Below are 26,559 nucleotides of genomic sequence, written 5' to 3' on the forward strand. Positions count from 1 at the left end.
TTGACTCGTCCAACTATGGCTTTCTACCCTCAACGTTCTTCTTAAGTTCTCCAACTAAAACTAACCAAAAGAAAAACGCACATAACTTAGTTTATACGCTTGCATGCAGCTGCATCTGGGTTCGTATGTAACTCAGAAACGAGCGTCTAGAGTCGAGAGACTTACCGGTTTCAGAACCTGGATCTATTCGGTTCCGATTGAAGCTCACAACTCAGAGAATGCTCCTATGGTTTCTGAAACGTGATCGGAGAAGAGGGTAATGAGTTACAATAGAGAGAAGGTGGAGGTTTTCTAGAGAGTAGGTGGAGAATTCGAAAGATCAGATTTTTGGAGAAGATGAGTGCATGCAGAGAGTGACGCTGTTTTCAGAGAAGTCAGTTTTGTTTAAAAAACCAACGTCCGTTCTCTTGCTGACACTTGTCTTCCACTACTGATTTCAGAACATTCCATTCTCGACACCTGGCGGACGTGCGTCAGAGTTCGTGGTGCGTTTTTAATGCACTGGAGAGGGTTTTTAATGCATTAAATTGATTTGACATAGGTTTTGCAGAGTTAAGTTTCCAGGGTCTTACAATATATGATGTTAAGATGTTATGATATTGTAATTATTTGATTAATTAACTGAATCGTGTATATATATATACACACACGATGTTAAAATGTTATGATGTTAAAATGTTGTCTGATTAATGAGTAATATTATTAATAATTATAAACATCAACCTGAATTAATAACAGAATTATATATATAATGTTAAAATGTTGTGATGTGAAAATATTGTTTGGATAATGAATAATATTATTAATATCCATTTCTTACCGCAAAAAATAATAAAAGTTATTAATTTTTATTTTTTAAATTAAATTTAATTAAAAATAAAATTAATTTATATTTTATTAGGTTTAATTTAATTAAAATTAAATTTTTTAAAATATATTTTTTATACTTTTTGAGGGTTCGCGAGTATTGTCTGAAGTATTTTCTAAACGAAATATCCGTAGAATATTCATAAGTATTTTTTAAATAAGTATTTTCTAAACGAAATATCCGTAGAATATTCATAAGTATTTTCTAAATAGGTATTTTCTAAATCGATATTTGTACGAGTAGCGGATGGGTTATGAGCTTTTGCGAAGATTTTTTGACGGATCATGTTGTCGATAAACTGTGTCTGACAGTCGAATTATTTTTGCGGTTCAGGTTTCAGTTTAAACACATCTGTGTCCGAAAGTCGTCCCTAGACTCACACTTTAAGAAATTGTTTCTAGATGTAAGTTTTTTCAACACCAACTAACGTGGCAATTTCTTGTCTCTTTTATAAATAAAAGTCACCAGTGGAATGTGTGTGTTGAACAAATAAATGAGAAAAGTTTTAATTTCTTTGAATTTTAAGTTTCAGAATGTAAGTTCCATAAGCAAATTAAATTCTCATCTTTTCTGTTAATAACGAGTTATTTGTAAAGAGTTAGCTTTAAAAAATAATTGGGATACAATTCATGTTTATTAATTTTTAAGTAATAAAAATATAGAAAAATATCCATATAGTATATAACAAAGGATATTTATAAAGGAACTACGATCTCATCGTAATGGAGTCCAACCTACTAAAGATGGTTTCAACACCTTTGAATGAAAAGTAACTGAAAAAAAAATTCTCTTAAATGAAAATAAGCATTCAATATTTGATATATTTCTGACAGGAAAACAAAACACATGGAATGAAAATGAGACACCTTTGTCCAAAGTATGACAAACTGAGAGGAGTCGAAATGATATCGGTGTTGATATGCTCAAATCCGGGGCCAAACATGACCATAGACATCTTTATTTTTATTACTAAATTACGTTAAGTTATTTCATTTATTTATAATTAAAATAAAAATATTTTTTAAGAGATTGAAATAAATTAAATATCTATATCGAACAAATTCAATAAATTAAATAGTCGAATTAATTTCTAAAATTGATTTCTAGAACGTTAAAGAATTGTACGTTTACGGATGCTGGTGAAGCTAATTTACATCACTCTCACCTATTTGTCATCTTCCCACATTTTCCAACATCATAAGTTTTCGGGTCATACAAGGAGGCAACATTACGTTCTATTTCCGGCACTCGGGTTCGTGAATTTGTTCTATATAAACCAACTCGACGCCCTATGTTTTCAATCCCAAATCATTCTCAATTCATTGAAACCCTTCAAGCTATGTTTTTCATGCATGCCTTGCATGCCTTTCATGTCTTCCACTTACTCTTCCACGCCATCCACATCGGAGCCCACCTATTTGCAGCATTTTTCTGATCCATGTTCGTTTAGGTGCTTATCAATGTAGCTGGGAAGCAGTTGGAAGAGGGGAGAATCCTTCACCTTCTCCTCCCTCTTCTTCCTGGTGGCTTTTAACTTTATGTGGTATTATTGTGTTCAAATTTAGCAACATGGATTATGATATTTTAACAACCTTTTTCAATAATATCTTTTTACAATAGATTATGTGTCGTTATTGATACATATAAAATGGATCAATCATAAACTATCACATGAACTGTTGTAAAATAATTATAATAAAAAAAGTTGTTAAAAAATACATTTTCCTGCTTTGTATGGGTCTATGTTAGCCCAATAAATAAGTTGCTTTATGTTTATTGCTTTCAACAACTTTGTAACACTTACTATCAACTTCCTCCGCTTTGAAATTTGATAATATCTGCTATTTGGTTTATCATGCTTAGACTGGATGTCACCATTCTTCGTATCTTAGTAGTAACCATTGTATTCTAGTATTTAGAAGACCGGATTAATAGGGATAGAAATTTGGTGCTTTATATTTGAAGAACACAGTCGGTGGAAATATGTTTTTCTTATATTCACCACTTTTACGATTTTTTTTTAAAAGATTTTGAGTGTTAAAAAGTTAACTTTTATATTTATTAAAAAAAGATATTGAAAAATAATTAATAGATGTAAAGAGTTTGTAAATATTGATTGGATGTTAAAATAATAGTTAGTAACCATTCTAAAACCAATTTGTTGCATATGGAATAATCATCTAAGCGAGGACATGTTTCTGTTTCACATTTTTGGATTGCTTTCTACCTCTAATAAGCGAAACTACCCCATTTCTTTTACATTTTTTGGATTTTAATCCATATATAAATCACCTTATCTAGTAAAAAATAAGTAAAATTTGGAAGATAAGTCCTGCAATAACTCGAATAGAAGAAATACAAACAATCACAAAGAAAAGAACAACGAATAAGAAGAAATGGTAGAAAAAAGCATGCCAAGAGTAAGAATCTGAGAAAGATAAAAGAGACAAATAACAGTAATATTGATATTTTCAGTTATTAAACACTAAAAATTTGTACCATATAAATTTCAAATAGTTTCAGTTTCATCTAATCCTATTTTCCTTATTTCAAATAATTTCAGTTTCATCCAATCCTATTCTCCTTATTGTTGTCCACTAACAATTATTTACAGTAAACACTTACACAAATACTTTTATGTTGTCTAGTCCTTTAAAATTTAGCAAAGCAAATCCTCATTTTTCTGTCAATAACGAATTATTTGTAAAGAATTAGCTTTAAAAAATAATTGGGATACAATTCGTGTTTATTAACTTTTAAGTAATAAAAATATAAAATAATGTCCATATAGTATGTGACAAAGGATATTTATAAAGGAGCTACGATCTCATCTTAATGCAGTCCAACCTACTAAAGATGGTTTCAATACCTCTGAATGAAAAGTAATTAAAACAAAAAAAAAAAAGAATTCTCTTAGAATCAAAAATAAGCATTCAATATTTGATATATTTCTGACAGGAAAACAAAACACACGAATGAAAATAAGACAACTTTGTGCAAAGTATGACAAACTACATGCACATGGAAACTCGGTTGCAAAAACACTAGTGCCATTATCCATAACACGACTGAGAGGAGTCGAAATGATATGTACACTGTGAATGGAATCGGTGTTGATATGCTCAAATCCGGGGCCAAACATGACCATAGACATCTTTATTTTTATATTGCCGGTCCCAAGACCAAGGGACATCTGCAGAGGAAATTAATAATTAGAAGACAAGTTACACGCGACAACAACAGTGAAGTCACTTGAAAGTGCGGGAAACAGCTGTGACTAACCTTGGGAGGAATAAGGAAGAGGAGGGAGCTCGTAAGGCAAAGGTAAAGGGATAATAACATCAGATGGTGAATGCATACTGTCCTTTTTCTGCCCATTAAGGGTTACTAGTTTTGTTTTCTTCATTTCAGAAGATTCTTGGGCTGGGCACTTATCCTGCAATTCTTACTTTGTTAGCATGAGTCTCCCTCTCCACTTGAAGTTAAATCATGCCAAGCATAAAGAACATCAAAGATTCACTACCTCAGATAGTGCAACATTACAGGTACAGGAAAATACGGATCCTCGTCGTTTGAATGATGATGGTAAAAATAGCACTCCCAGCTAAAATGAAATGAATTTAAATATTTTTTAGTAAAACTTCTGGAGAACAAGATGAAATGTATTTTGACTGCAAATGCCAAAGTACAATAAGAAACAAATAATCAGAGAAAACACTCTTTTTGGCATCTTCAGATCATTGTGTGTTATTAGATGAGGTTTGGCTGCGCTAGACAATTTTTGGGTCTGAGCTGTCAGATAAGAACATCATCGGTCAGATAACATGACATACCTCGTACGAACGAATCATCAACTGAGTGCTATTCTTCTGGAGAGCTCCCCAGGCAGCTTTGCTAAGATTTGCCGAAGTTAACAAGAACCAACTATTTGGGAAGAGGGTAATTCCACAGTTAACTATCTACAGCGTGACTTTAGCAGTGCAATGCGTGATTAAAAAATTCAACAAACATAAAAGCTGAAGTGCATATAATAGGTCTGACGGAGGTCTTACGCAAGACTTTGATTATTATAACGAGCGAAAGTCTTTATATGAGGCATAGCACGGCTGAAACATAGCAAACATAGACATAATTGGTGAGAAAAATTACCATTTGTGCCCAATAAAAATTTTAGGAAAATTTGCATGTGTTTCCAATCAAAATTTGTGACGCATATTCAAAATAGTAAAGGCGAGCCAAGTTTTCACCGACGGGACTCTTAGATAAGTTAGACTCTAATAGAAGACAATTAGACTTGTTGATAACCCTTTCCCAGCGACAAGTTAGAAATTGAGGTACTAAAATGAGATAAACTTACCCGCGACCAGTATGGTCTGCTTTCCATTTTGCCCAATACTTCTTTAAAAATGCTTTCTCCACATTCTTCAGAGGACTTGGAATTGCACTTCCAGCCCCATAACCCTACAGAACAAATAGAAGGCAAAAGTTGTCGACAAAGTTGCACTTAGAAATTCAATAACGAACAGAACTACATGAAAAAATAAATAAGATGAAACAAAAAGTTGACACTAACAAGCATGAGAGAAGATAGGAACTAAGGAGAGTAGTGATACTATAAGTTTAAATAATCATTCTTGCCAACGAACTACTTTGATAGCCCAAACACTTGCAATATTTATGTCAGTTATAACTGTTGAATTGTGTTTGACATAGTGGTAAGTGTTCCATCCAACAATAACCACTATTTAAAGTAAAAAAGGAAAAGCATTGGTGTCAGAACCAACAACTCAAGTACATAATCGAGATATCAACAAAATTGGGCTGTATGTTACTCCCCTTTTCATACTCATGCCATACCTATATATTAATAAACCTTTTATATACAATAATTACTACTCCAACCATTCCTTTTCAAATATCATTTAAGGTTCTTTTGGAGAAATAAAAAAATGCAATAAATTTCTTGACTCTAATAAAATATTTACAAGATTTTCCATTTTACCCTTTTCATTTCTGCATCACATAAAGGTATATATGTAAACTAGTTAAAAATTAGGCGAAGGATAAGGGTATAAATGACAAAATAGCAATTAATGTTGTCTTAAACTTAAAAGATAACAATTAAATAGAAACCAAAAGATTTAAAAAATGAGAGTGTAAAACGGAGGGAGTGATATTTTAAAAACATTGCCAATTTCCAATATAGTACCTCAATTTCTAATAATGATAACTTTTGAACTCTTCTCTATGACTTTTCATGTAAAAAGCCAAACTAAAATATTTCCAGTCTTTTAACTTGTATACAGAGGAACTGAGTAAATAGGCCCATGTTTAACTATTCGGGAATTAAACGGGCGAATGTCGGGCCAACTGCTCTTCTACATACAACGTGCAGCCTAAGCTCTGGGTAATTGGTACCTGCCCCAATACCTATTGTCATTACTAAGTGAAACAAACAGAAATGATCTAGACTTATTTTAAAAAGTATGAGAGAATTTTTAAGCATGTGTCGCAAAATAAAAAATGGTCGCTGACCTGATAAAAACAGACCAGGCACGTGCCATATCAACCGATATTTGATTATGCTCCAAAATAACTTAAGTTGAGCATGAAACTCAAATCAGAGGCAGTTTTCCTTTTTTATCTCAGAAAGTAAAAAATACATCCCCCACATCTAAATGCTTTACCTCTAAAGAGCATCTGACATCTTCCACAGTAGGCCATATTATTTGGGGCTCCCCCATACCAAGGGGTGTTTTATCTTTTGAGAGGCCTGCTGACATTGATGATGCTAGCTCACTCATCCATTTTTCATCTAAAGATCCAAGGGAGGAGAACTGCAGTAGATATAAGCCATGATCATCAAAAAAATAGTAAATGATAGATATTGCAATCTCTAAAATCTGTCTTGAAGTGATACATTATAGTCAAAAACTTGAGTTGAAATGAGAGAAAATATAACAATAGTGAAATACTTTAACATTAACTTTTTTCCATTTCATACTAGAGTTATAAGATTAACATGAACCAACTGCGCCAAAACAAGAGCATAATGCAACCTAGCCTAGAGCCAAACAGTACCTGATAAACAAGTGGAGATTTCCTAAACTCTTCATCAAAAGTACATTCCTGGAGAAGAGAACGCAGCTTCATATGTCCCCACTTTTTCAAACTAGTACCAGAATGATATCCAGGTACAGATGCGATTAATCTAACCTGAATATAATGCAAACAGCATTATGTATCCTGATGTACAGTGTATCTGACAATCAACAAATTTTTAAACGTTTCAATAAAAAAAGGACATAATTTAATAACTTTAAGTGGAAAAGTACCCTTGCATCACTATAATCAAACTTCCTGAAGAAAGATGGACATATACTGACACTTCCAAGCGATGGAAGTTTAACTGAGAACTCCGGCCACTGAATCACCAAATAAATAATGTTATGCTTAAGATGTATAGTGCCTATTAAAAATGCTTAATATGGACAGTTATCATAGCACACTAAGGATAATATCCAGTCAAACAATAACATCAATATCAACATCTGTTGGAAACTATTTAGCCTTCATGGGCCGTATAAGTACTTTGACTAGCAACAAGTTTTCATAATAACCTGTTAAAAACTTTTAACAAGTGAATTTTCTACAATAATCCAACTGCCTAATATTTGGGACAGGTTACTTCAACTAGGTTTTTCAATAACTATTCAGCCTTAGTTTTATCTTATCAACTTGAGATTGTTTACTCGTCTCTCTCAATATAAATGAAAATTGTCTTCCATTACCTTCAGTATACTGAGATATTCAACCAGGTCATTCTCAAATCCAGATCCATTGCTTGGACTATTTTGATCTTTCCATGGAAAATCTTGCATCCACAAACCTTGGCTTTTGTTGTTCCAATCTACATAAATTAAGTTCGCTGTATGCACAATGACTCTCACTCCTTGAGGATATATAAGCAGCATGGCCTTTGAATGGTGTGTCCCAAATGAAATTGGCAATGTTGGTTTGTGCAGAATCCACTTTGCAGGTTTGCTTCTCTAACAATCAGAGAAGTAGCATAGCAAGTCAATATCTTTCAACCAGTTTTATTTACGTAATCAATCTTGCTAATAACTAACCAAATATATTAGATCTTAGACAAACCTTTATGCACTCCACCCTGCCATCACTTTCTCCGTGAATGACTAGCACATGGGGAACTTTTGAAAGTGCAGGACAAGCTATCCCAGCAAAAATTGAAAGGGAGAAATAGAATGAGATCAACAATTTGAGAAACTCAATCAAAACAGTTCACGTAAGCACGAAGTTCAGAGCACAAGACATGCCAGCAGCCTATAGTTGTGCATAATAGAGAAATAGATGGTTGGATTGCCCCTTTCGGATATGCAAATATGTAAAGTAATGTAGTGTAATACTCTGTAAGAAAGAGATAGTGTGCACTATTTCAGCGGGAGCAAGAGGAGCTGGAAAAGAAAAAGAATTAACATCGCAAAATAACAAATGTTCCCAGCAATTTGAAAATATGACAATGAATGCCAGAATATTTTTAATTAGTACATAACCTCAGTAGTCTCAAGGACAAAAACGACTGTCAGACTACAAACAGGTGAAATTTGGGGGTGTAGAGAGGCAAAAGCAAGGAGGAATTGGAAAATCATAACAGAAGACTCACCGGGAATCAACCAGTCAACGTCTACCATGTAGTTTGATAGAATAGCAACTAGAATATCCCCCTATCAGTGAGAAGAATTAAAATAAAATCAATGAGGAGTTCCATTAATTTCTGGTTAAAATACTTGTGCTGTGCAGCTCGAGCTGTCTTTTGTGCAAAATTATTAAATTTATCCAGTCATTGAAGTATAAAAGATTTCTTTTAAGCTCTGTAGGATTGCATGTTTATTATCGACCATAGTTGAAGAATGAAACATTCAATTAAGTGCTACCATGAAGGACAAAAACAGATGCTTCATAGTTCAAAATCACCATTCAACAGGGCAATGCAAGAACAAGTTAAAATCTGCAATAAAATTATCCCTACTAACCTGAATGACATCACCTATAGAAACACAAGAAGTATTCGCCCACGGTGGTAACCCTTGCACGCGCAAAAGTCGAAAAGTGGAAGGTATTTGGTCATTAGGGACATGGAAATTACGAATGGCCTCCACACTACTGTCTTCACCAGACTGTGAATGCACAAACTTCCTTGCTTCTGCATTCCTACCTTGTTTCTGGCATGTTTCAACTTTATCCTGCAGAGTTTACACCCAACGGAACAATTCACTTTACAAACAAAAAAACGAGAAAAATCATCTTAATGCACGCACATTCAGATGGCTATGACACGAACACAGATGTAAAATGTAGGATCATAACGTAAGCAGTTGAATACCCGTGAAGTCCTGCCTAAAGCTTTATTTCTGAAAGATGATTGAGGTTCATTGCTTCTACCACTCGAAGAGTTTACGTCACCCCCCAACACCTGATATTTAAATAGATGGTGACCGGGAATGAGCTCGATTACGTCACCATTACAAATGGTAGCTTCTTCTTTATGATTCAGCTTCCTTCTCTTATTCCCGGAATTAACAACGATTGGGTTCGGCCCCTCCTAACATTAACAAAGCGAAAGGAAATCACGAATTGAAAAAAAAAAAAAAAAAAAAAAAACAAGAGAGTGAAGAAGGTTCATACGACGAGCAAATTAGCGGAGCCATCGCGAGAAGCGGTTAAGGTGAGGTGCTTCCGGCTAAGCCTCTTGTCCGGAACAGGAATGTTGTTCCGCCCAACAACGTTTGCGCCGTCTGTGATAGCTAACTTCGGAACTAAACCTTCTTCCTCTAAACTTTGATTCACCGGAATCAGGTATCCCACCTCAGACAAAGACATTAATCTCTAATTAAATCAACGCCTCGCGACCAAACACACTCACAATCTTTCGCATCCCTCAAACACTTTCTTCTTTCTGCATTTCAAACTCTAAACACCAAACACAGCCGAACAACGTTACGCTGGACCTTCCTTCAAAAGCCCAAAGACTTCTGGACGGTCCATAGCCCATACTTCTCTTAAACGGATGGCTATTGTTTCCAGCGTACACACAATTACTAACTGCACTCCATAATTGAATCACGGTCCATGGCCCATACTTCGCTGCTGCTGCTGCAAAGCAAGAAGAAAAGTCAAAATGAAGAAAACTCATTCTTGAGAGCTATTTTCAACGTGTTTCAGAAAGGTCTTTCACAAATATATTTCATATAGAAATATTTCGAAAAATTAATTCTGAAAGATATTATATATATATTCCAAAAAGTTTATTTTCATTCTAAAAAAAATTATTTCAAATTACAGTTCATGTGCTCTAAAAATTTTATTTCAGAATCTCAATTCAAAAATCTTATTCTAAAAATTTTATTATAAAAAATTTCCGAATATTTAATTCGGAAGACACTTTTAAAAATGAAAAAAAATTAGGGGTGCAGCAAGTAAAAGCCTATATGGATTAAGCAACCCACTCATGGGTGTTCTCTGGGTGTTGCTCCCTCCACCACCCAAGGTACTCCCTGTACCTCCCCACTACTTTTTTTTATTCCAAAAACACCCTACACTTCCCCACTATCTTTAACATTGTTATCCTATACACCTCCCCTCCCCACTATTTTAGCAATCTCTTTCTTTCTCTCTCACCCTTAGTCTAAACTTTTATTTCTCATTCCAGTAACCATAACCTTACCTCTCCTTCTCCATCACCAACGGAACTACATCAAGCATCAAACCAACAGGTTCTCCCAAGCCCAAAACACGAGTATGACACTTGTTCACATACCAACGTCCCCAACCCATTTCTCCTTCCTTCATGCAACCCGTGACTACCCTGTTTACCCCCTGCTATCCTTCTAAATCTTCACCCAACCTTCATTATATCCCCAAGGGAACATCTCTGCTCTTCTCACCTCTTCCATGCTAGGAAGAGAAAACGAATTCGCCACAACAAAAATAACAAAGAGAATAATATAATACTACAACAGTTACGTAAGACATCTTCCTCAACCCATGAAAATAAATACAAGCTTACCTCAACGTCACACCTTTCATATAAAGGATTCACACATACTTAAGAAACTTATAACCCATGCCAAACACTGTTCAATAATATAACTGGTTTCTCCTTCGTGTCAAAGTACTCCCTTGGCACCTTTACTCAAATTTTTTCCGGTCATATCGGAACGATCGAGCTGACGCCCATCTCCGTCGAGAACTCCCTCATCGCGGGCTTCTCCTACGACATACCGGTAAAGTCCTCCAGATATATATCCATTTGTAGTAAGTTTCTATTAGTAATTATTTTGGCTAAGTGTAGCAGTCCCTGGGAACTTATGCCCCTGGAAATACTGCTCGTATCTATGGATCTGAAAAGAATGTTTTGCCTCATTGCTTATGCATAATTTTTAGAAGGACAAAAGATTTTGGTGGTGGAGTTTTCTCTCTTGCAGCTACTGTTATGAGTGACTTAATACAAAAGGATCCTACTTGTTATCCTGTTTTGGATGCAGATAATCTTCCATTTTCCTTCTTGGATGCTATAACGGATGATGTTCTCAACTCTTCAGCAGCCATTACTTGCATCCCCTAGTGTTTGGATGCCTTGTGCTTAAATAGTAATGGCATGCAGCTGTGAAAGATAGGAACTCTTTGAGGATGTGAAAGATAGTAATGCCTTGTGCTTAATCATTTTACATAATTTGTTCCACCGCTTATGTGGTAGCAGTTCCATCAACCTCTTCGTACATGTGGGGTTTCGACATAAGAAATCATAGCACTGCTCTAGCAAATTTTCATCACTGATGTTCATAGCAGTCAACATTTCATAAATGTCCGCCTCAATATATGTGTAATTGGGGGTGCGACGAAGAATCTCGGTTTGGGAACGTAGTATTTCATTTCTGTCCTCCATCGCTGATACTTGACGCACGACGGCATCAGAAATTACACCAAAATGTACATTTGATGAGCTTAGGACATTTGCAAACCCATCCAGACTAGTCGTCAACTTATCAAATTAGGTATCAATAGAATCCACCATATGTGCCTTCCTTTTCGAGCCTCGTGAGGATGAAGTCCCACCTGATGGGACGGAAGGCACAGATTGAGTCTGTCCCGGACTATATTCATCGACAGATGGAGGAGGCGATGATGGAGTTGGGTCTCTGTACCCTGTTCACTGAGACTGTTCTGGAATGTACTCAATATTTTGATTCAAATCAACACTGACATGAGGACCAACACGTTGTCTTCGAGCTTGACGAGCAGTCCGAACACCACTCCCAGTAACTCGATCAGCTGCCCATAACTCAACCATTAAATCATAGTGTTTTATACTATTAACTCTCCACTTTGCCGTAGCTGGCCGCGACTGCAACAACAAAGACAATATACACACTGCTTCATATTATGTATAATAAGGATCCACATAAAAAATAAGTATTTTTATAAATACCTGAATCAGGTCAAGCCAGACTTTGTCCTCAGCATGAAATGTCATACTTACTGGATTCCACGCAAATCCACTCAATCCAGAAAACAAGTCATGCACCTCACGCCATTTATCCTTCAACACTTTCTGACGATTTTTGACATTATTTTTTGTAACTGCGACATACCCAGCGCTATGAAGATGATCAACTATGTTACTATATGCTTGGGTTGTCCAGCTTCCGTCAACCCTATTACCCATTCTTGATTCCTTGATCATGCAGTGTAGTAGACGTGTGTCCATGTCCTCTGTCCACTTCATGAACTCTCTAGTAGGACCAGAGGACGGAATGGCGGTTGCCTTACCCTATTCATTTTATACCTAATGAGTCAAGAAATATGTTTGAAGTTAACATAAAACATCCTTAATAATATGTTGTTCTCATACACATAAAAATAAATTAAAATACAATACAATAAAATACAATAACTACGATACTTGGTAATCACACCACATATGATCAGCTATACAATCCCTAATACTACTACCAATCCTATGATCCTCTTCTCTAACTTGAGATGATGAAACATCATGTTCTTCCCTTTCATTCAACTCGTTATCAACTTCATCGAGTAAGGAGTCATCGTTATCCACGCCCCGAAGGAAGTTGTGTAATATACAACAAGTTAGTATGATATTAGTCATCGTCTCCAATCCATAGTGTGGTTCAGTGCTACTTGCAATGATAGGGAATCTTTTTTTCAACACACCAAAAGTTCTTTCAATTACATTTCTCAACAACGAGTGTCGATGATTAAACAACTCAACGCGAGTACATATTGTTCCAGAGTATAGATATGTACAGGAATTCAATAATGGGGAGTTTTCCGTCAATAATTCCTGAAAATGCTCTTTTGAGGAAGCCTATTCCCAAGAATTACAATAGAAAATAGAATTGATGAGTTTCACGAGCAATGCAATTCCAAAGATTTTATGGGTGTTATGTAGCATATATAGTGAACTAGCTAGAAAGATATAAATTCTATTATGGTACATGTGCTGAAATAGAGTGATGGTAAGGCAAAATGAATTAATAACTGACTCTCCATCTAATCCTGTTTCCCTTACAAAAGGACACCGAATCAAAACCTGAAAGATACATGTGTATGATCAGACAAATAAGCATCATCAATTCTACAACTGGTACATGGGATAACAGAAAAAGAAAAAAATCTGGGTTTAGAGAATGGTTGCCTCAAATCAAACAGAACCAAGATAAAATAAAAGTCGCACCACGATCAGCTCTTTAGTCAGTCACGGTGCATGCGCGATAGATGGAACAATAACGAACATGCAAGCATAGGTTCAAAGACCACCTGCACCAACAGTGAATGATCAACAAGGTAACAATCAAAAGAAAAAACATTTTGCACAATTAAAATAAAAATAAATAAATAAATAATCTCTCTTGACATTAGCTGATACGAAAAAAAAAATGATTGAAGTTTCAAGCATGCAAACACACGGAGAGGAAAATAAACGACGGCTCGGACTTTCTACAATAATATCCATACCTGGATGACAACGAATGGACAAGAAAGGCAGACAATAGGTGCAACTCATCCCAGATTGGGGGCGCGACACAAGAGTGTTTAACAGAGTCCCACTACGCCTTCACGTTGACTACCAAAAGTAGATTTACTTAGGTAGCAGAACCTTTTAAAAAATAATAACTAAACAAAAGCATCACTAAACAAAATATCACCAGATAGGCTTGTCAAAGTTCATCTTCTTTATTGTCTCCAAAATTTTGCTAGCAAGGCCAGTCTGGTGCCATGATCTTATTGGCTTTGGCACATCCTTTCCATGTATCTTCAATTCCAACTGCTTCCTGTATGCTGCAGCTTCTTCTGGAGTAATCTTCGAGATCTCCTTCACCTCAATATAAAAAGTTTTCTTGAATGGTTCATAGTCAATCTTTGAATGGTCAACTAAAGAAAGCTTCTCAGCTTTTGTTTTCTTCACTCTTTTCATGAACTCGTCATCATCTTCATCCAATGGATCCCTCTCAACTTCATCATCAGCATAATCTGAGTCAGACTCTTCACCAGGAATTATTCTGCCAATAGACTTAATGTGAATTTATCAATTTAATATATACGATTATTTTCAATTATATCTTTTAATAAGTAATGTTTTTTAAATTAAAATAAATTAAACTAAAATAATTCTTTATATTATACAAAAAAATAGGATTTAAAAGTTGGAGGGAAGAAAAGGCTCTGCAGCTATATATGGCTATAGTCTTCTCCTGACTTAACTCGTTACTTGCTTCCATTGCATTGCTTCTCATTCAGGTGACGTTCCTTCTTACCTTTTATCAATGAAGGAATTCGGTTCATATCTTTCAATTTTCTTCGTTCTTTCAATTTTCTTCGTTCTTTCAATTTTCTTTTGGTTGTGTTTTTTTCTTTCTTTCTTTAGGATTTTCTGAGCATTTGTTTCTGCTGGAGAACGATCGGGCGATAATCCAGGTATTGATTTTTTTGTTTAGAGTTGAGTTAGTATTGCCTGTGTTTATAATTATTCTAAATGATTCTGATAAGCTTTTGTTGAAATTGAAATTTTCTTTTGACACGGGTTTGGATTTTTGCGTGAAATGTTTGTTTTATTCCATCTCCCACCCTCCTTCCCCATTATTGTAGGTTATCATGTTCGTGAATGGTAAATAAATGTTGTTTCTGTTGAATGGTTTATCCTTCTTTTTTTTCATTTCTTGGAACTCTGGAGCTTTCTGTTTAAATAATTCCTAGATTATCCTCTAGCTGATTAGGCTGGATTCTGTAGGCTCAAACAACTCTGCAACCAAGACATTCCAGTAGTCCAGACAGACCTGATATTTTTTGGAAAACAAGCACATATAAAATTCTAGTACATTTCAGAACACTATCTTAGGACACTTCCAATGGTAAGGAGGAAAAGAGGTCAGAGGTCTATCATGAAAACTTGAGAACGAACAAAAGTTTGAGCAATCACAACATAAGCATTCAAAGGGAAGAGATAAATGTCATCATAATACCTTAAAAGCTTTCTGTTTAAATACTGTTTTATCACTGTTGATTTGATACATGAATTTCTGGTTTTTTTTGTTTTGTAGAGATCTGATGGGTAACCTTAGAAAGGTTAGATTATTCCTTTTTTTTAATTTATTTTATTTTGCTAATGGAATCCCGAAATATAATCATTAATTATTTGTTTTGTTATTATGGTTCATTTTACACAGAAAATATCCGGTGAAGCAAGGCTACATTTATCCGATACATCCAAAGGTATTTTCCAGGCACGGATCCTACCAGTGTTTTGGATACATTTAAATGGAATATTGAGACAGGTAAATTTTCTATAAATATTACTGTATCTTCTTGCACTATTAATATACTTTTCTATTTACTAATACTATGTTTATCATGTGCACAGATGACAAAAGGGAGAGTTCACTGGACTGTTCAAATCTTGAAGTACATGAACTTCTGAATTCTTTTTGGAAATCTCTGGAAATACAGTATGACATAATGAAAGAAAAGCTTGAAGACCAAAATAGCAAGTTAGAAAACTTAAATCATGCTTTAAAGGTCTATCCTGATGCAGCAGAGAATGCTGATGCTGACCTTGACCTCTCCTCTACGGCTCATATGTTGAGAAGCAAAATACAACACGAGAAGTTCAAACTCGGGGTGTTAAGCAATATTGCAAATAATTTTGGTGATACATCTACCACGCTCTTAAAAGAGCATTTGAAATTAGTTGAACAAATAGCTTTCATAAAAAAACACATCTAATGACTTTGGTATTGAGCACATGATAGGAGTCATTATAATATAATGTTGTACCTTGCTAGTTATTTGATAATTAGGCAGGGTTTTAACACCTTGTCTTTTCTTAAGTTTCTACCAAGTGTTGATGTGTAATTGTTAGACATATAACTATTATTTTGAAAGTTTTAGCTGTTTGGTGGACCCTCATTAATGGTTTATGTTACTTCTACTTAAGATTGAAAAGAAATAATTCTTGAGGGCTTAATTGATCCCTTTCACAATCTTCTATTTATAAGAATAAATTGATACAAATACATGATAAATAGGGTAACCCTAGACACAATATAATCATGATAAATAGGTAATCCTAGACACAATATAATCATGATAAATAGGGTAACCCTTGACACACTATAATGATGATAAAATAGGATAAATATCCTAACACTTCTCTAACATTCATAAAAGCATAAGTCTTTTTGGGTCTTATTATTTGAGCGAGGCCAATGCACATGGGCTTTCTTACCTTTTGTTAAACTTCAATTTTTTTACTTCATATATGGGGATGCAAAGAACGAACTCTTGACCACTTGGTAGTGTCATGTAGACTTCCAATATCGTATCATGAACCAATAATGGTTTATGTTACTTCTCTAACATGCACGTGCTTCATAAAATCATAAACCTTTTGGATCTTATTATTTGATCATGGCCAATGCCCTGGCTTTCTTACCTTTTGTTAAAATTCAATTTTTTACTTGAAGAATGGGGATGCGAGGAACGAATTCTTGACCACTTGGTAGTGTATTGTAGACCTCCAATATCGTATCATGAACCAATAATGGTTTATATTACTTCTCTAACGTGTACCTTCATAAAGGCATAAACCTTTGGGGTCTTATTATTTGTTGGTAGTGTATTGTAGACTTCCAATATTGTATCATGAACCACTTATTCCAAATGGCTCAACCTTACGGGCATGGTTATATATTACATATCTAACCATTAATATTTGTGTCATGGTTTGTAGCGTTTGTTTAGTTTTCTCCTCGTGCTTTACATTTCTTCTAATTGCAGACAAATACAAGTGTTGCATCTTCTCTAGGAACATATTTCCTACCACAGATCACATTGATTTTTTTGGACATGTTGAATGTGTACCGGTATGTTCTGTTGACTGAAATGTTTTTATATTATTTTGACATGGATTTTTGTTTTATGCAACAAATATACAGATTAGATTCTTTTATCCTCCCATTAATAATGACTAAAATCTTTTTTACCTGCAACAAAATGTATAGTGAGCTTATATCGAAAAGTATTGCAGAGGGTGGACCTTTTGCCTCTAGAACATCCTATGTTAAGCTTCTACGGTTGGTTTGGTTAATATAACATTGAATTTGTATTAATGGGGTTGCTGTTAACCTTGATACTGTTGTTATTGATGCAGTTCGGTTAAGAGAGAAACACTTAAACTGGTTGATACATTCTTGGACAAGGCTGAGGATCAACCCCAAATTGCAAAACATTTTGTACCACCAATGATGGATCCTGTTCTTGGAGATTATGCTAGGAATGTGCCTGATGCAAGAGAATCAGAGGTCTTGTCACTTTTTGCCACGGTTGTAAACAAGTATGTCAATTCTTCTCTCTATTTGTTAATTAATTGAGCGTTAACATTCAGAACTCTACGTTCATATTCTTTTATTATCTAATAATGTCCACCCATGGCCAAAATAAGCTTGTAGAAAGAGAATAAGCTAAGATCGCTCATATTCTCTGCAGATATAAAGCTGCAATGGTTGAAGATGTCCCTCGCATATTTGAAGCTGTTTTCCAGTGCACACTGGAGGTAATTGTCTAGGTTATTTGTCTAGGGAACTGCATTGGACACTGCAATAGTTGATCATAATGCCCTTACATTGACTTCCAGCATGGCCAACCCACATTTATTTTCCCTGGTTGAATGGCCTTTTTCTGGTCTGTGTTTTTTGTTAATCTATGCTTAAATTTGCAGAAACTGGTTTGACATCGCGTAGAAGTTCTGTTTTTGATTCATTGTCTGTTATATTCTATCAATTGTGATGGTGTATAATTATTGGATATCTGCACCTAAATATCAACATTTGTAATTATTCTTTTATTCTGGAACACAGATGATTACAAAGAATTTTGAAGACTACCCAGAGCATCGGCTAAAGTTCTTCTCATTACTGCGTGCCATAGCTACTCACTGTTTCCCTGCTTTGATCTGCCTGTCCAGTCAGGTGTTTTTTCTTACCTAGCACTTTGCCTACGCTAAACAATTGTGTGGCAGTTTATTTGGTTTCTGATGTTGTGTGTAATTTGTTTCAGCAACTGAAGCTTGTTATGGATTCAATAATATGGGCATTTCGGCATACAGAAAGGAATATCGCTGAGACTGGACTAAACCTATTATTTGAGATGCTGAAGAAGTTTCAGGTGATCCTTGATTATTATTTAATCCATATCTCACTTCATTTACTAAGCTGTTAAACAATTTATTTATACTTAAAATACAGGTTTCTACAATAAGTAATTTTAAGAAAAATAACTTATTTTAGAAGATGAAGCACTGTTTCGTAGTGCTTATTTAAAAAAAAATTAAGTACCTGTTTAATAAAATAGGCAAACTCCTGCTTGTTTTAAGCTAAACAAACTGGCCCAAATTTCCTTAAGAAAACCTGAAAACTGCTCATTAAATAAACAAATTGGACCTAAAGAAGTAGAAACTTATTTTAATAAAGAAACAATTTTCTAATTGAGCACAAACAAACCGGTCTTTTATTTTCCTTAGTTTTTCTTGTTTGTTATTATCTCACTTTCCTATTCTGGATGATTCTGATCCTCCCTCAAGTTTTCCGTTGTTTTTCTCTATCAGTTTATATTTAATGTCTGCTTGCATATATTAGTTGTTTGTATTTGTTACACCTTTAGTTGTTAGAGTCGTGTCACTTTCTGTACCGCCATTGTTACTTAGTATCACTCGCTGAGCGCCACCACCACCAGTCATCTAATCAGATTGTACCGTTAGCCTTTTTTATACAGTAACTACTGTTTTAAAAATTCCTAGTCCTTATTTATTTAATCCATTGATAGTCTAATATTTATTTTAACTGTATGAGATCTTAACTAAATATAAAAAAAAATATTTGCTTTAATGTATTTGTTTTTCAAGGTAATCGTAGCAAGCAACAAAATAATCTTTTATGAATGATCGACAAAATATATTTTTTAACCGATTTCAGTTTATTGGGATAGGGTGATTTATATTAAATTAGATGTAAAACCATTTTAACATATCCCAATCAGATATCTTATTTTTAAATAATCTTATTTTTATTTAATGAACCCTTATATTAAATACATAAATACTTATTTTATGTATTTCTCATCATACACATCCAAATTCACATATTATATGGATATCTCTTTATATATATATATATATATATATATATATATATATATATATATATATATGTGTGTGTGTGTGTATGAAACACACTTAATCATATAAATATTTTATAATGTTTAATTTGTCAATTAATGTTTCTAATAATTAAGATGATTATTAACTTTACATGTTACATACTTTATCGTAATTAATAATATAAACTTAATTTTTTAAAGGTTTAGAATTGTAATTAAAATACTATAACATATTTACATAATTATAACATATTTACATAATTAAAACAATACAACTCATACAAGTTAATTTTTTATTTTAGTTTCATTTTGTCAAAAATTTAAGTATTTAATAATTAGAGATAGAAGTACTTAATAATTGAAAATTATAAACAAAGAAGAAAAAAAAGAAAACGAACAGAGATCAATTAATAAAGTGAGAAGAAAGGAATTCAGTGAGGGGTGTTGCTCCTTCCACAACCCAAGGTACTCCCTGCACCTCCCCACTACTTTTTTTATTCCAAAAACACCATACACTTCCCCACTATCTTTAACATTGTTATCCTATACACCTCCCCTCCCCACTATTTTAGCAATCTCTTTCTTTCTCTCTCACCCTTAGTCTAAACTTTTATTTCTCATTCCAGTAACCATAACCTTACCTCTCCTTCTCCATCACCAACGGAACTACATCAAGCATCAAACCAACAGGTTCTCCAAGCCCAAAACACGAGTATGACACTTGTTCACATACCAACGTCCCCAACCCATTTCTCCTTCCTTCATGCAACCCGTGACTACCCTGTTTACCCCCTGCTATCCTTCTAAATCTTCACCCAACCTTCATTATATCCCCAAGGGAACATCTCTGCTCTTCTCACCTCTTCCATGCTAGGAAGAGAAAACGAATTCGCCACAACAAAAATAACAAAGAGAATAATATAATACTACAACAGTTACGTAAGACATCTTCCTCAACCCATGAAAATAAATACAAGCTTACCTCAACGTCACACCTTTCATATAAAGGATTCACACATACTTAAGAAACTTATAACCCATGCCAAACACTGTTCAATAATATAACTGGTTTCTCCTTCGTGTCAAAGTACTCCCTTGGCACCTTTACTCAAATTTTTTCCGGTCATATCGGAACGATCGAGCTGACGCCCATCTCCGTCGAGAACTCCCTCATCGCGGGCTTCTCCTACGACATACCGGTAAAGTCCTCCAGATATATATCCATTTGTAGTAAGTTTCTATTAGTAATTATTTTGGCTAAGTGTAGCAGTCCCTGGGAACTTATGCCCCTGGAAATACTACTCGTATCTATGGATCTGAAAAGAATGTTTTGCCTCATTGCTTATGCATAATTTTTAGAAGGACAAAAGATTTTAGTGGTGGAGTTTTCTCTCTTGCAGCTACTGTTATGAGTGACTTAATACAAAAGGATCCTACTTGTTATCCTGTTTTGGATGCAGATAATCTTCCATTTTCCTTCTTGGATGCTATAACGGATGATGTTCTCAACTCTTCAGCAGCCATTACTTGCATCCCCTAGTGTTTGGATGCCTTGTGCTTAAATAGTAATGGCATGCAGCTGTGAAAGATAGGAACTCTTTGAGGTGTTTTGTGAAAGTGTTTACTTCTAAAACATATTTGTGTGCTCTGGCTGGGGACACATGCGTTTTTGTCTAATGGATTGTAAAACTATGCGATATTCGTGAATGTTGATATCCGTGCACCAAAATTATCATCCGTTTAAGAAACCAACGGATATTCACATCCGTTTAAACTAAGGGCAAAAAAAAGAATGTGGAGGTGCAGGAAGCGGTATGTGGTGGTGGAGGGAGTAACTCCCGTGTTCTCTGTGCAGATTGGTTAAATTTATGGATGTTCTATCTGCAGATTCGTTAAATTTTGAAAAATAAAAAGTCATTCCAGCAAAATGATAAATTATCCCATTTTATTCAAGTGATATCCAACCATTTGAAGTCAACCATAATTAATAAAGTTGAAGAACTTCACATCATTAAAGTTGTGTTTCAATTTGAAGATGAGTTTCGAAAAATGGATTTGAGAGGAAAAAAAAGGTAAAAATTATAATTATTTAGATTAAGAAAAATATAATACAATTTAAGTGAGTTTGAGATGAAAGTTTGTGTATAATTTAATATCTATGTTAGGTTAAAAGAATATTTTAATGAATAAAATTACATGATTATGGTTTTATCTTTGAGGATAGATGTGATATAAGTTTAAATGTAAATATTAGAAATTATTATTATTGTAAAAACCTAAAACAAGAAATCAATTTTGTGTCCTCAATTCTATACACACGGAAGACACCTCAATCTTATGCTTAAAGAGAAAAATTGATCAGGACATACGATAATCGATTCTCTTTCATTCATGCATACGTGTGTGTATATATATATATATATATATATATATCAAAGTAATTTAATAACACCACGAGGTATTCATGACAGAAGACAATCAATTCCAAAATAAGAAGAATCGATTCTGCTGTCTTTAATATTTCAACATAATCGATTTGGATATTGAGTCTCTTTTCTCCCTCTCCAATCCATTATCTCCTCTAAGGTAATAAAAAATTTCAGAAATCAATATGCGAGGGCTAGATCGTAATTATATATAAGATGAGGTAGTTTTTTCCTCTTATCTTCTCATTTGAATAAAGATGCATTCGCTGCAAATACTGCAAAAATTATATACGATCCAAACAACTTATTCAATAAGAAATCAATAAAAATAAACATAAATACTGAAATGATAGAAAAAAAAAAGTTATAAAACAATTTTTTTATATGATTAGAGATTTTGTTGTGTTTTCATGGTATGAGTGTTTTGTTTCTCGATTTAGTCTGATTGTTCATCAAATAGTTACCTAATTAAACATAAAAATGAAAGTTTGATTTGGTTTTAATTTAGTATAAAAATCAAATAAAATAAAGCTAATGTTTTGTGGGTTTAGTTGGAAGATTTGTGGTGATTTATCATACTTTAAAATTGTAAAATTTTACGATGAAAAACATCAAATAGATAAACATCTTGTCTAATTTTCTTATCATATTCATAAATTACTTTTTAATTGATTTGTGACATTTTTTTAGTGGAAGACTCTACACTGAAGATTGAAAATGTATTTGTCGTTCCCTGTTGTCAATAATTGATTTGATATTTTAGAAGATTAAATAAAAATAATGAATAATAAAGTGGTAGGGTTGGAATGATTTTTCTAAAGGATAGATTTTTATTGTAAATAGCATGTTTGATTTAAGCTAGCAAATGGATGCAAATTGACAACACCAATAAGGAAAGAGAGAGGAAAAACACTGATTGGGGATAATCATTGCCGACTTCTATACATACAAACTTAGATCAATAAATCAATTGGGGATAAACCAAATCCCTAATTTTTTTTTTAATTTTAATCAAATTTAGTGGAAATTGTTATAGTTTAACTTTTATATTTCTATTATATAAAAAAAATAAATAACAAATTATCGTTGTACCGTTTGACATTATTGATTAAAATAGCGTTCGTGTCTATTTTTGAGGTGCACCATTCTTAAGTTGAATAAATAATACGAACTAAATCAAAAGTAATCCTTTTAATTAACCTCAAAAGTCACGTTGGGTTTTAAATTTTGTTTGAATTTGAGAGGAAAAAAATTGTTTAATTTTTAAAATTAAAACTAAATTGAGACAAAATAAAAATACAGGGATTAAATTGCTACATAATAAAAATACAAGGACCAAATTGAGACTAATGTAATGACACGTGGCCTAACAATGACATGTGGCACTGTCAGTGCCATGTCACACTGTCATTGCCACGTGGCACACTATCAGTTTGACACGTGGCATTTTTAAATTTTACTTTTAAAAAAATAAAAAATAAAATAAAAAATAAAAATAAAAATAATAAAAATATAATTAAAAAATTCAAAAAAACCACGAACTGACACGTGTCACCCCCTTTAACGGTGTTAGTATGAAATTAACGGTAAGGCCTAAATTAATTCAATTTTTCATAATAAAGGACCTAATCGAGAACATTTACAATACGAAGACCTATTTGAGACTATCCTATAAAAACAGAAATGTTCGAAAGGATTAAACCTTGATTAAAATAGCGCTCGTGTCTATTTTTGAGGTGCACCATTCTTAAGTTGAATAAATAATACGAACTAAATTAAAGTAATCCTTTTAATTAACCTCAAAAGTCACGTTGGGTTTTAATATTGATAACTATAATAAGTTGAATATTTTCTTATGTCTAAGTAAAATATTTACTGTATATTTCTATTGTGATTTTTTTTTTTTGTAAACCGTTTGTTTATGGACAGAAAATAAACATAACGATATTTTTTCTTGATTATATGACAGAAAAATGAATCATTTAATATATAATTGATTTTTAAAGTGCTTGTTATGTGGAGAAATAGACATGTTTACGTGATTAGTAAAATTCGATTCGATTAATGATTAGGAACGTTTTACCTCATAATAAGCAGGTTCTTATAGATGTAATTCGTAGCTATATGATTCAAAATATAAATATATTATCCAATCTTTTTACCTAAGATGTTCGGTTTAAATTTGTGTGCGAATAATAAAATAATAAAAATTAAATGCGTGATTAATTTCTTTATCCTTTAGAGCAAATAGTTACCTTTTTTTATCATGAACATTTTAAAATATACTTCATATAAAAAAAAATATTATTAGTTTAACGTATGTTATATTTCAATCGATTTTAATATAAATTAACAACAGTAAACAACTATAATGTGTTTCTTCATTATATATTTCCCTCTTTTCTTTTGGCAATTACCTATAATATCTATAACCACTATGTCCAGTTTTTTTTTTCATATTTATTTGATAAGTTTGGCACTTAGCAAATATCATAATTACATTACTGTTATATTTTAAATGCATATAAAAAAGTAGACCATCTAACTACATAAATAGCCAATTTCGAAATAATTGTACAAAATATAATTTCTTATTTATCTTCAATCATTGCTTTAAACATTAACCAATTGAGTTCTTCTCTAGTCAATAGCTAATTAAATATAAAAGTATTGATTTTTGAGAAAATAGATGAAATAATATTTTAAATACTCAAATTGATTTTTAAATATTAGCTGATATTGATATCACCTTTTAATTCATATAATTTTACATTTAAAAATTAAAATGAGTTAATTTCTAAAAAATAACTTTAAAACGTTGGTTTAAGCTAAAATAATCGTAGTAGATTAGTTGAAGGATGAAAATAGGAATAAGGTGAGATATAAAAAAATTTCAGTATTTATTTTAATTATAATTATTTTCATTGAAAAACATTTTTTAATTGATTTTTTTTTAGGGTTTGAAAGAATTTGAAATTGAGAGAAAGGGGAGAAGCACCAACAATGCACATGAAAGAATTGGAAAAATGTGTGGCAGAATGCAACATTGCTGAATTATATGTGGTGGGGTATGACAAAAGGACCACATTGATTGATGTTAAATCTGGAAAGAGAAATCATTGTTATTTAAGGCCTCATAATCATTGAGGACCTGCAAGAGGCCCAATGATTACGTCACTCCCAAATTCTCCTACTGTGTTATTCAACTTTTATTTAATTATAAAATTAATTTCAATTAACATCGAAAAAAAATATTATTATGATTTTAAATAAAATTAAGTTTATAATATCTTGCTTTTAATTTTTTTTTTTGCAATTCCTAAGTATATTCACACAAAGTTTTACAAAAAAAATAGAAATTAATTTAAATAATTCAGCAATCAAACTTACCATTCAATTTTAGTCAAACACTTTCAAATTCTTATTCTTATATATTAGTACTAATTGCATGCATAGCCAGAATTTTCTTCGAGCTATTTTAAATGAAAGTATATACTTAATTAGTATCCACAGTAAAATGGTTAAATATAATTATGCTCAATCACTCTTTCATCCTTTTATGTACAACTCCTTCAATAAACTCTCACAATAATTTTAGAGTTCTTTCTACTCTTAAATATTTTCAAAAATATCTTCAAAGGAAAAAGAAAACAAACATATTATATATATATATATATATATATATATATATATATATATATATATATATATATAAATAGTGATAATCACAAGAAATAAATTTGAGATTGATATAGTAGTACGGACTATAATGATCTCATAATTGAACTCTAATAGTTCCTTTTGTTCATTATCTATATTCCATTATTTATTTAATTTTACCTTTCCTTTTTTTATTTTAGTATAATAAAAATAAAAATTTTCTATGCTTTTAGTATGAAACTCACAACGTTTTCTTATACTTCTCTATTATCTCCTAACTAAGAACATATTAAATATTGTTATTAATTTCGATCTCTTAATTATACCATCACTTGAAAAGCTATTTATCATTTATCTTCATATATAAAATTTTGATATGAAAATTTATTAAGAGTAAATACTTATCTATTCTCTCAAATGATGGAAAAGTTATTTTCATTGTCGTTTTTCTTTTCTTTTATTTTAAAAAATGTACAAAGAGGACGTACTTCCTACACGTTGGGTATAAAATTGGTTGATTTTTATGATAAATATTTTAGAAATTATATGGATAATATTAAAAAAAAATGTTGAAGAAGGTGATGGGCACCACATGGTTTATGTATTTAATTAACATTGCTGTTCTAATACCAAAATAAACATGTCGGTATACATATAAAATCTGGAAGGGTCTTTTGTTGTGGTTCAAAAAAGAACCACTTGCGCTTTCGATCATACACAGAATCACCATAACAAAATACAACTATTTATCAAACACCAACTTCATTAATCATTCTACTACATACATTCGTATAGTCATAGTTCTGTCACTTCACTTGATATACCTGTGTCACAACAATACAAAATCGGTTA

At 32.8% G+C, this 26,559-nt stretch overlaps 2 protein-coding genes and 2 long non-coding RNA genes across 5 annotated transcripts; 1 reads left to right on the forward strand and 3 right to left on the reverse strand.

Moving 5' to 3' along the window:
- Positions 1 to 3,713: 3,713 nt before the first annotated feature.
- On the reverse strand, positions 3,714 to 9,925 carry LOC124832047 (tyrosyl-DNA phosphodiesterase 1). 2 transcript variants are annotated; one of them, XM_047306162.2, is made up of 15 exons: positions 9,575 to 9,861; positions 9,273 to 9,491; positions 8,923 to 9,132; positions 8,553 to 8,613; positions 8,024 to 8,100; positions 7,660 to 7,917; positions 7,204 to 7,293; positions 6,950 to 7,084; positions 6,556 to 6,705; positions 5,226 to 5,329; positions 4,921 to 4,974; positions 4,702 to 4,792; positions 4,392 to 4,472; positions 4,151 to 4,304; positions 3,714 to 4,061 (listed from the first exon to the last, which is right to left on the reverse strand). In XM_047306162.2, exons 1-15 carry the CDS (start codon positions 9,767 to 9,769, stop codon positions 3,991 to 3,993), a joined length of 1,950 nt encoding a protein of 649 aa, XP_047162118.2. In that variant the 5' UTR covers positions 9,770 to 9,861; the 3' UTR covers positions 3,714 to 3,990. The 2 variants fall into 2 exon arrangements, 1 of the variants encoding a protein (XP_047162118.2); XR_015781844.1 differs by lacking the exons at positions 3,714 to 4,061; positions 4,151 to 4,304 and adding an exon at positions 6,404 to 6,464 and having other exon boundaries at positions 4,422 to 4,472; positions 9,575 to 9,925.
- A 2,173-nt stretch (positions 9,926 to 12,098) lies between these two features.
- LOC148193072 (uncharacterized) lies at positions 12,099 to 12,614 on the reverse strand. Its single transcript, XM_088099351.1, has 2 exons — positions 12,378 to 12,614; positions 12,099 to 12,293 (listed from the first exon to the last, which is right to left on the reverse strand). Exons 1-2 carry the CDS (start codon positions 12,612 to 12,614, stop codon positions 12,099 to 12,101), a joined length of 432 nt encoding a protein of 143 aa, XP_087955477.1.
- A 187-nt stretch (positions 12,615 to 12,801) lies between these two features.
- Positions 12,802 to 14,481, reverse strand: LOC124832046 (uncharacterized). The gene is made up of 3 exons (XR_007028315.2): positions 13,928 to 14,481; positions 13,647 to 13,729; positions 12,802 to 13,502 (listed from the first exon to the last, which is right to left on the reverse strand). It is a non-coding gene; the product is annotated as an uncharacterized LOC124832046 (long non-coding RNA).
- Positions 14,482 to 15,105: 624 nt separating this feature from the next.
- LOC124832045 (uncharacterized) lies at positions 15,106 to 16,375 on the forward strand. The gene is made up of 2 exons (XR_015781940.1): positions 15,106 to 15,744; positions 15,831 to 16,375. It is a non-coding gene; the product is annotated as an uncharacterized LOC124832045 (long non-coding RNA).
- The last annotated feature ends 10,184 nt before the right edge of the window (positions 16,376 to 26,559 follow it).

Source organism: Vigna umbellata, chromosome 9 (genome assembly GCF_029865625.1).
Source record: "Vigna umbellata cultivar VRB3 chromosome 9, Vumbellata_1.0, whole genome shotgun sequence".
NCBI classification, from domain to species: Eukaryota; Viridiplantae; Streptophyta; class Magnoliopsida; order Fabales; family Fabaceae; genus Vigna; species Vigna umbellata.

Excerpts from the sequence above, each read along its gene's own strand:
- LOC148193072 (XM_088099351.1), bottom strand. The coding sequence starts at position 12,614 with ATGGGTAATAGGGTTGACGGAAGCTGGACAACCCAAGCATATAGTAAC. Across the intron at positions 12,294-12,377 it reads TCTGGCTTGACCTGATTCAG|TCGCGGCCAGCTACGGCAAA; the intron begins GTATTTATAAAA and ends TTGTTGTTGCAG.
- LOC124832047 (XM_047306162.2), bottom strand. The coding sequence starts at position 9,769 with ATGTCTTTGTCTGAGGTGGGATACCTGATTCCGGTGAATCAAAGTTTA. Across the intron at positions 7,294-7,659 it reads AATATCTCAGTATACTGAAG|TGGCCGGAGTTCTCAGTTAA; the intron begins GTAATGGAAGAC and ends TTGGTGATTCAG. Across the intron at positions 4,473-4,701 it reads TGATGATTCGTTCGTACGAG|CTGGGAGTGCTATTTTTACC; the intron begins GTATGTCATGTT and ends ATTTCATTTTAG.